This window comes from Cheilinus undulatus, linkage group 6 (assembly GCF_018320785.1).
Source record: "Cheilinus undulatus linkage group 6, ASM1832078v1, whole genome shotgun sequence".
Lineage (NCBI taxonomy): Eukaryota > Metazoa > Chordata > Actinopteri > Labriformes > Labridae > Cheilinus > Cheilinus undulatus.
Window position 1 is genome coordinate 1,530,256 of NC_054870.1, and position 10,943 is coordinate 1,541,198.

At 41.0% G+C, this 10,943-nt stretch overlaps 1 protein-coding gene across 4 annotated transcripts in view; it reads left to right on the forward strand.

Moving 5' to 3' along the window:
* mypn (myopalladin) overlaps positions 1 to 10,943 on the forward strand; it is a 64,462-nt gene that overhangs the window by 34,053 nt on the left and 19,466 nt on the right. For all 4 annotated transcript variants that reach the window (XM_041789020.1, XM_041789022.1, XM_041789021.1 and 1 more), the window contains 4 exons: positions 5,709 to 5,732; positions 6,105 to 6,221; positions 6,313 to 7,045; positions 10,022 to 10,943. The exon at positions 10,022 to 10,943 is cut by the window's right edge and continues 149 nt beyond it. In XM_041789020.1, coding sequence (XP_041644954.1) covers positions 5,709 to 5,732; positions 6,105 to 6,221; positions 6,313 to 7,045; positions 10,022 to 10,943 — 1,796 coding nt within the window. The remainder of the gene's footprint in view (positions 1 to 5,708; positions 5,733 to 6,104; positions 6,222 to 6,312; positions 7,046 to 10,021) is intronic.

The window sequence follows — 10,943 nt, forward strand, 5'->3', positions numbered from 1 at the left end:
CTCCACCTTGCTCAGTGCACGTCTCTCTGCCTCTTCCTCCAATGAGTTCAATTTGATTCCAACCACAGAGCCAGCTTTTTTAACCAGTTTGTTCAGACGCCTTGCATCCTTGTGTTTTACACTGCCTCCCCAGCAGACTGCAGCATAAAACAGAACACTTGCCACCACAGACTGATAAAACATCTGCAGCATGACAGCATGACAGGAACATTAAAACTTTAAATACGGCTCATGGAGGCAGCGAGAAACAGAGACAGACAGATAAGAGGCTGTAACAGATAAATCATAACTAAGGAGTCCAGGAGATTTCAGCTGAATAAGAGAAATTTTGATTGATTTTACCCATGTGAAAAGAATTACACCATAAAATGATGACACAAGTTTCTAAAGGAGAATGGAGGGAGAAATACTCAGTATACTCTGTTGAAAATCTGTCCGAGTGAAAATGAGAAATGCTGATTGAGTTTTTATTTTTATTTTTTATTTCAGAATAAACAGCTCATTAACAGTTAGTGTAAAATTACTACCATTAAAGAAATATATCTGACCAGTAACAAGAACATTTAATCTTCTGTGTCTCAGTGTCTGTCTCTATCAGTGAAGTCTGACTCTGTCTGTAGTGTTTCATATGTACACAGAGAGGAGCTTTATTAAGAGGAGAGCTTCAACTGATCTTGTTGATGAGGGAAAAAGAGAGAGCATGTGTTTCATCTTACAGCAGAGGTATGTATGATATATAGAAAATACATTCCCAACAACAGAACTGTGGCTAGTGGAAACACTGAGTGGCTAGTAACCATTAGTCACATTGGCTGGTGTGAAAAAAAGTCCATGTCAAGCCCTGTTCATATGTAAGTGTACACATGCGCACACCACGGCGAGCCGGCCACAGACAATACCCCACCTTACTGATGGTGATGATAGAGTACAGGATTTAGATTCCTTAGACAGAACAATGCAGTGGTCTAAGCAGACTGGACGTCAGAGGCAGATCATAGAACGCTACAACCAGTGTTGGGCAAGTTACATCCAAAATGTAATATAGGGGAGAGTGGGGTGATTTGTGCCAATGGGGAAGTAGTGCCACCCCTTGTTTATAGAAAACCATAAAAGAAATTGGTCATGTGACCACATATTTTTGAAGAGTCATCCATTTTTACTCATCCTGCATAAAAGAGAGACACATGGCATGAGAGGTAAGCACATTTTAGCTCAAAAAACGTTTTTTTGCCTTTCAAAGTAAAATTTCTATGATCATGTTTTTTTGATTGTTGTGTCTGAACAATTGTAGACAAGTTAGAAAACATTTCACACATGTTATAGTGCTTTAGTAGGCTACACAATGAGTCTACACAGTTAGCATGATGTTAGCTCTAAACTGCTGGATCATGCTAGTTTTTCAAAATGGTGGGGTTGGGGTGATTTGTGCCAAAGGGCCTGGGTTAAGTTGTGCCAGTGGCACACCCACAAACCCAGACCCACAGACACACCCAAACCCTGACACCCACACAACCAGACCCAAATACCCACAACTCCAGACCCACACACCCAGAAACACAAATCCCAGACCAACACACCCTCTCACCCAGACCCACACACCCAGAGACACACTGACACACCCACCCTAACAAATCCACACAACCACACTCCGAAATCTACACACCTAGAGCCCAACAAAGAAGGGCCAAGAACGGCTGGATGAGTGAGGAGATGGGCATGCCTCATCAGTGTTTGATTTACCTGCCATTTGTTTAATTTAGTGAACACTGATTTCAGTTTTGAGTTTGCACTGTGTTATTACAGATCAGTTTTATTCAGTTTTTAAGTGGCCTAAGTCAGAATGAGATGTTCTGAAACTGGCCTGACTCACTTTATTCGTATATGTTACATAATTGACAGACAGCGTTCTATGTATGTCAACAGGCATCTATTGCCAAAGCCTTGTTGCCTGAAATGATTCGCAAATATATATTTTTATATTTAAGTTTTTTGTGTTTTCCCAAAAACTAGAAAATATTACTTCTGCCATTAGTTTGATAGGGTGATGATATCTAAATAAACCCTAAATGAGTAATTTGGAATTGCATTTGTCTTGCTTTTATATGGCATTATAGTTTATGAGATTAAAATGTTCTGTTTTTCTTCAATAATCTTCAATAATCACTGGCACAATTTACCTCAACATATTCTCCCCAAAGGCACAACTTATCCTGCACCAGGGCTAAGTTGTGCCACAAGACCACTTTTTTTTCCCGAAAGCTATATTTCTTAAACAGTTTATTTCAGATCCAAAGTTATTGTTCCCAGGGGTGCACCACATCCTGATATATGTGTACATACTTAAGTTGGAGGCATTACTGTCATGGCCTCACTTTAAAGTCACTTTGAGTAAAAACTGGCACAACTCACCCCGCTCTCCCCTATTAAATATTACCATTTACCCACATTTAAAAGTAATGAGTTACTTTACAATATTACTGTCTTTTTAGAGTAATAAGTTACTTATTACTTTTAGTTACTTTTGCTTTCACTGCAATAAGCACTTAGGTCAAGGCTTTACAAAATGGAGGCATGCAATTTTCTGTCATGGAAAAGAATAATAATAATAATAATAATAATAATAATAATAATAATAATGTAATAATATAGAATAATTAAAAAACCCAAACATGACAAGAAAAACTCTTTTCTATACCTTTTTAATTTGCTCCTTTCGAGTCAAACAAGGCACTGGGTTCAGAGCACAAACAAATGGCGGTTAATTTACTTTCATATTATACTTAGAGCCTTTTGAATGTTCAGCAAAGTCTTAACAGAAAAATGTCCTGCAGAAAACATACCAAAGACCAGATAAGTAAATACTGAATACTTGCATATTATATTTAGTGTAACCTAGAAGATATGTTGCAAGAATCCTTTGACATAAACTCAAAGTAGCCTAATCTTACTACACCTACATCCTGCGGTGCTGGAGTTGTTTATCTCCTCAGACAGCAAGCACATGGCTAATTAGGTTGTGTATTTATGCAAGATGACGCAAGATGACGCAAATGACGTCAAAACAACGCCTATCTACGCGCGCTCAGTGCTGTTGAAGATTAGGGAAAGTTTGACCAGAACATTCTCAGAAAGCAGAATTTTAATCTGAGTGAGGTTTTCCTGGTTAACCAAAGGCTTAATATCATCAGCGGTATCATCATGAGGACTGATATTGGGCAGCTGACGGTAAGACTCATTTTTCATTTGAAATGCGGAATTTTAATGCAGTGTCCTGTTAACAGAGCACTGGGGAGTTGTGTTTGGATGCTTTGTTGTTGTCGGTGGAGGATGGTATTTGGCTGTGGTAAGCTGCTAAATTGCGCGTTCCACCTTTGGTGCAATTGTCATAAAAAGAGCAGAAGAAAGCAGCACTGTGGCATTAGCGGAGAGCTCCACACTCCACAAAGTCTCTTTAGATTGTAATGCATTGTAATGCGACAAACTGAATGTGATATATTACCATCTGTTTTCTGTGTAACGTGTTATATTACTTGTTACTGTATAAACGTTGCGTTACTTTTGTAACGCGTTACACCCAACACTGGCTACAACCATCTGAGACTTGAAACTTGACTTGGACTCATGACCAAAGACTTAAGACTTGACTTGGACTTGCTAAAAATGACTTGTGTGCATCTCTGTGAGTGCCTTCCTCAATTCAGATTGTAGCATTGTTTAATCTGAGAGGATCATATTTCTCCTGAGTGGGCGTGGCTTCAGCTCATTCAGATTTTACTGCCTCATTTTTCATGATTTTGAAGCTTAATTTAATAAACTTAGAGATTTTTTAGTTGGCTGAAATTTGATATAGGGGTTCATAACACAGTGACCTGTCATACAACAAACCTAAATACAGATTTATTTTAACTTTACAGGCTCTTTAATGAAAATCTTAAAGAATTATACTCCCAGTCCTGCAACACTTTCAGTGACTATTGTGAGCTTATTTGTTGCTACATATCTTTTCCAGTCTTGGGTGCTGTTGTGAAACTGCCTCTATCAGATAATTTTCAGTTTCCAAATTTAACTTTTTTTGTCTTGATTGAGGCAACACCAGAAAACCCCATCTCACGTAGTAAGGAAAGGAAGCACATGGCCAGGGTTCTCCTGCCTATCAGAAGGAACTCCTTCCTTCTCCAATCCAAAATCCAGACAATGTGTTGGACTTGACTGCAGAAACACTTGAATCTGAGGTGACATCAATGAACTGCTCCTCTTCTGCAGTGCTGAAAACATTAGCCGGTGTTGTTTAGTCTTGCATCCCTAGTCACCCTGTTCCTATTTTCTCTCTGTCACTCCTATTAAGATGGACAAGTAACAAGGGAAGAGGTTGCATAAAGGATGACAAGACACCAGGAGTGTCCCACCAGAGGATATTCTTAATTCTTAATTTTCTTCCACTTTTCTCACTCCCGAAACTTCTTAGCTTGTTTTACAAAGAGGAGTGTGTTGCATGGATATTCTCCACACCCATTTATGAGTGTTTATGGTCTGACCCATGCTAACATGGAGACAAAAATACAGCTGTTAGAGGCACCATACCTCAGATTTTCTAAGTAAAAGTATGAGATGTCATATTTTTACATGTAAATTTACATTTGCATATTTAACATATAACAGATGGACAGTGAGCATGCAATGCTATATAATGCAATGCAACCTGTAATGCTTTCATGCAGTAAGGACATTTGTTATAGTCTCTTTAGTTGTTGCATAGTTGTCATACTTGGACGAATTTTCAAGTCACACCTAGACTTGTCTCAAGGCACACCAGTGTGCCACCGCACACCATTTGAGAAGCACTGATCTAAAGGATAAAAAAATTAACCTTGCAAAGCAGATGGATACGCTTGTTTCCTTGTTCTCAACTGGCGAATCCATCTTGCAAAGCTCCCATCTGAACCGTTTTGGCCTGCTTAGAAAGTAACAGGACCAATTAGCAATGAGGGGCAATACTTTTTGGCGTGGCAGAGTCGTGACGTAAACAAGCAGCAACAAGAGGCCGGTGCAATTATGGCGGAAGAGATTAGCGTGGATGCTGCTAAAGCGCCAGTTTTATCAGATCTTGACAACATTTCTTGGTTAAAAGAAGAACAAAGAACAGCAGTGAGTTGTTTTCTTTTCAAAATGACAAAAGTCGAGTACTGACATGTCTACAGTCACCATGGTTCACGTTATTCCTCGGTCAATGCGCACACGCAGTTCGATAGCGACTACGTCCAATGTTTTGTTGCTCTGATTGGCCTGTAGAGATATGACAGACAGAACATTCATCCAATCACACTCCGAGTTTTTTTCAAAGGCTCTGCCTTTTCCCAAATGTTTCCTATTGAAGCTTTCCCAGATGGATGAGTGAAACACATCAGGTTATGAGTAAATACAGCAACACAATACAGCATTTTATTGAAGCCAGTGCTGAAGAACTTTTTAAAGGTTTTATTTTCCTCTTCAAATGTTTTCTTCGGATTAAAGAGGATATATTTAGAAACACTGTCATTGGTTTGTCAGTTTAAACAGCTCAACAAATATCCATCTAGTGTTTACTGTAATTGGTAAATGATGAGTAATAATAAATATCAGTGTGGTAGTCATTCCTTCACTTTAGCATCTGCTTATTATTGTAGTTTCATCATGGCACTGACTTTTTGTTATTGTTGTTGTTGTTTCAGAGCCAAGATCTCTGGCTGATTCAGGTAACATTTCATTCAGTCCTCTGTCAAAAACAAGTGCCAAGCAGCTGCCTGTCCGTGTGTGCATGCTTAATGTTTAGTCCTTGGCCGGGCTTGTGCTCTTCTCCTGGGCAGAAGCCAGCGCTGTGTTTTCCTGAATTAGACCCATATATGGTCTCCTATCCTGTGCTGCACCACCATGGTGGATTCAGTCTGCAGACAGACTTTCAGCCCCCTGACTCTTACAAACCTCGCACATTTTTAAGAAGTCTTGCCACACATTTACATGTTTCTTTGGGCTGCCAGAATAATGTTTTATTATGATACATTTGTTCTAGTTCAGAAATGAATGTGATAAAGTTGAAGTAAGCCAGCTTCATTGTTTTTTCTCCCCAGAGGAAATATGCACACTAGTAATCGCTGAAGTCTTTCCTGAAGATTCAGGAAGTTTTACTTGTGTGGCAAGCAACAAGTATGGAACCATAAAAAGCACTGCTTCACTCAAAGTCACAGGTATTATTCTTCGTCACAGAGAGATTAAAAGCTATAATATATCACTGTAAAAGTGCATTGACATAACATTTTTCTCTCTGATTCTGGGCAGCTAGTGCCAGCAACCATAGAAGCCCTTTCAGCAGCTTTACTGTGGAGTGCAGTCAAATCCAAGAACCCTCACATTCAACTGCCAATGCAAATCTTCAACCCAATGTTAACATGTCCAACAGCATCAAGCCCCCTCCTAGGAATGCTCTCCTGGACACTCTACTCCCAGAGCCCTTCAAAAGTGGCAGTATTGATCCCAGCAGTTCCAGCATGCTGTCTCAAGGTCCCCTGTGCACCAGTCTACCCAGTGTGGATCACACTAGCCTGAGCAGCAGCTCAAGCCTAGACGGAGGCACCACAAACCCAGCTCCTTTGAACTTCCTCCAGGGCCCTGCTGAATGCAGTAGAACATGTCCAGGGTCAGAGAGCAGCAGCCAGCTTCTATCAAACAACAAACACTGTTCTTCTCCGTGTGCAGCTGGGACCTCAACTGAGCAGAAAGTCTCCAGATCTTCAATGATAATTGATGCAAACTACAAAATTAAGGGGAACGCCATCCATCAGAACCCTTCCCCTATTGTGCTGCCGCTTCCTGATCCCCCTCCAAACTCTTGCTTAAAGACGGGGACTCCATCAAACCATAGAGAGTCCCGCGCAGCATCCAGAGTTGGCCTGCGTGTGCACTTCAAACTGCCTGAGGATGAACAGAGTGAAGGGTCAGGTCATTCTGATGAAGACGCCCCTCAGATGTCAGTCAGCAAAGAACCACCGCCGGTGCTGGCTAAACCCAAACTGTGAGTAGAGCAAAGAAACACAAACAAGTCTACAGCTGTGCTAAAACTCTGAGACTGTTAAATCCATCAAAATGGTCTTCAGTGGTGTACTGCATGGTAAAAAAGATGTCAAATCACAGGTTGAAATATGAGTTGTACTTTTGCATATGTGTTTTTATTCATACTTTCATAATTTTTAGGATAAACAGCAGACAGTCAAGGGTACTGATTACCCGGGCCCACAGTAGGGAGGGGCCCTTGGGAAGCCTGGAGTGAAAAGTATGTCTTTATTTATTTTTTCTTAGTAACAAGTGTCATCATTGAATCAAAAGCAACTAAATGAATTGGTCAACAGATGGAAATTTGTATCTAATAGAGTGAAATAAAATTCTGGGGGGCCCTGGTCCTCCCTCAAATATGTCAAAATGGTATAGTCCAGCGCTGTGAAGTAATGCACGTAAATTTAATTTATCCATTGTAAAAAATATTGCTCATGAATCCAGAACTTATGTTTCAAAAATACATTTAAATCCAAAGATATTTGTAAAAATGATGCTACATTTGTTGCTCGGCTAGTCTGCAAACAGGGCCCTGTGTAATATTCTTTCTGGGGGCCCAAAATCCCTAGCTACGCCCCTGGGACACACACTACAAGATCTGGAACGTGGGGGCTTATACCGCCTCGTCACAAACAATCATTTGTCTGAATAATCCTCGTGTGTGGTGTCAACATGATTATTTTACTGCTCCAAATCACGTCCTAACCTCCATGACCCTGAACCGTAAATGACAAACATGTTGATATTTATGATTCTAGGTCATAGTGCCGCTGACAAGAATACCCACAGCAACCAATGAGAGCGGGGAGACTGAGTAGTGTCACCAGCCGGATCATCCATACTTTTACTGCTCACAACCATAAACACAACTGTAGCTTCATTCAGCCAGGATTTCATCCTAAGTCTTATGATTTTGCTGAACCTGTAACACATGACAGGGCAGCCTGTTGTGGAGGGTCAGATATCCGTGCTTGTTTTTTTAAGTCAAGTGATCACCAAAGTCGCTGGCAGGTCTGCAGGTGTGTGGTCTCCAGTGATCTAACAGTCTGGCTCAGTCGTCTAGTGTGTGCGTTCAGAGGATTAAAGATGAAAAATTGTTTGTGATTGTCCTGATGTTTGTGGTCTCCCAAGATTTTAAAACCATTTCAGATTTTAAAATCGTCTAGTGTGGTGTTCTTCAACCCTGCTCAGCCAAAGAGCCAAATTGTTGAAAAATGCATTCAGAAGAGCCACAACCTCAGTGGTGAAAAGTGGCAATTAAACTAGGTTAAAGTTGGCAAAAATGGTCAAATAGCAGCGAACACTTGGAGAAAAAGTGGCAAAAATGTGAAGGAAAAAGTGGCAAAAAAGGGCAGAAAGTGGCAAAAATGGGTGGAAAGTGACCAGAAAATGAGTTAATGGCAAAAATGGTTCCAAAGTGGCAAAAATGTGGCAAAAAATTAGTGAAAAGTAACTAAACTGGGCAAAAATCAGAAAAAAAAGGTGAGAAAAATGGGCAAAAAAGTGGCATCTAATTACAAAAGGCAGCTTAAATGGGCGAGAAGTGGCAAAAAAAATTTCAAAAGGGGGCAAAGAATTGCAAAAAGCAGAATAAAAGTGTCAAAAAATGAGCTAAAAGTGACAAAAAGAAATGGCAAAAATGGGCTAAAAGTGACAAACACTGGCCAAAAGAGGGAAAATGGGTGGGAAGTAACCAAAAAAGGAGTTAAAGGTGGCAAAAATGGTCCCAAAGTGGCAAGAACATGGCAAAAAATGAGTGTAAAGTGACTAACATAGACAAAAACAGCATCAAAGAGTAGCAAAATAGGAAATAAGTGGCATTTAATTGTGAAAGGTAGCTGAAATGGGCAAAAAGTGGCAAAAAAGGGCAAATAAGGGGCAAAAAAATTGCAAAAGCAGGATAAAGGTGTCAAAAAAGTGACAAAAAGAGTTGGTAAAAATGGGCTAAAAGGAGTAGAAATGGAATAAAAGTAGAAAAATGCAAATAAGGGCAATGGAAATATACAGACAAAAAAATAGAGGTTGACAATAAAGTCTGGCTATTAAAGCCAACTGCATAAGTGTGGGAAACAAACTGATCAATATGACTTGCAATGGATAATTTCTGGGGTCAAAGTTCCTTTTTTTAAGGCTTTCTGGGGGAATTAATTTTTCAAATTAAGACATAAAAGAGCCACAGATCATCACTAGAGAGCCGCATGTGGCTCCAGAGCCATTCATGAGGATCACTGGTTTAGTGTGTGTTTGGCCTGGGTCTGTCAGAATGGTCTATAGTGGTGTCCGGCATGGTTAAAAGATTTTTAGGATGAATTCCAAATCCATGTCTTTGCAATGTCCTGCTCAGTGTGAGCTCTGTGGGCTGAGAGGTGGGAGGTTCTTCCTGGGCTGACTCCACTTTACAGCCACTGTAGTCAGCTGTAATCCATAAATGCATGCCGACTTCAAATGTGGACCTTCCAGCTTTCTAAAACAAAGGATGGCATTTTCTACCTGTAAGTGTACCTCTTTAAATTATCTTTAGGTATTACTCTCATTTTCAATCATCATTTTAAAGTATTAGAGCTGAAAGGAAAGTCTTATATGCCAGATTATCTGTCTTTTGTCCTTTTTGTACATTATGTCAAAGTCTTAAAACACAAAATTTTATTAGACAAACTGTCCCATTCTTTTTAGTTCAAACTAAACTTGCAGAAGAAGTTCATTGTACATAATTGAGGCATTTTAAAGATGAGATTTGATGATCTCCACAGCTTTGATAGACATTGATTTGTAGGCTACTTGTTGAAGCCCATAAAAGGGCAGAATATTTTGCTCGCTGACTTTGGCTCCAGGGCAATAAGTTAATATAACCTATTATGACAGGGAGCCTCGGCTCACTCATTTTCACAGTTAAAAATGTCATTCTGGGGGGTTTCTTAAATTTTTGCTTTATCAACAGGGATCAAGCCCAGCTTCAGCTTCTGCACAACCAGGTTCTTTTGGAGCAGCAGCAGGAGACTGAACACCAGCCTCAAACCCAGCCCCCACTTCAGGTCCGAATCCAGCCCGACATCCAGAGCTCCAGTGAAGGTGTACTGCAGTCACCTGGAATGCAACATGAGCCCCATCAGCAACCTTTTCAGCCCTACCTGAACACGCAACACCCCAATCCTGCACCCCAGAAGCAGACGCCGAGCTCATCATCTCCACTGGCTAACACTCCCTCTGCTCCATCTCTGAGTTCAGGCCCTGCACTTAAAAACACCGTTTCAAACCTTTTCAGTATTTTGCCATCTTCCCCTCTAAGCTCCCCGCCTTCCACTTCCCAGCCAAAGACTTTCTCACTAGCAACCCCTCCTCTGTCTGCCCCACAGCTGGAAATAGCCCCTCCTCCCAGGACCCAGATGAACACTCTCTATGCCTCTAACCTTAGCCTCTCCCCTGCTGCTCTTGAAGTTCCCTCAACAACAACCCAGTATTTCTCTCCTCCTGCACTAAAATTGGTCTCTACAGATTCAACAACATACTTACAGCAAATCACATCACCCATTCTCCAGAAAAGTACACATACCTCCCTCTCTAATTTGACCGCCACCTCCCAAGCATTCAACTATGCACGGCCTAAAGAGTTTATAGCTGCTCAGACATTCTCACCAGTCAGGAGTCCATCCCCGAATGAATCCCCTGTCCCCCTTCTCCAGGAACTAGCTGCTGAGCTGAACTCCTCTGCAGCTAGCTCTCCTACACTACCAGTCTCTCCGCCACCGAGGATCATCCCTATGAGAGTGCTTAGGTCTCCCACCAGCCCTGCTTCCTTGATGTCCTCACCTCCCCCAGGGTCAGCACCTTTCCTAAACAACATATTCACCGTACCAGCCCAG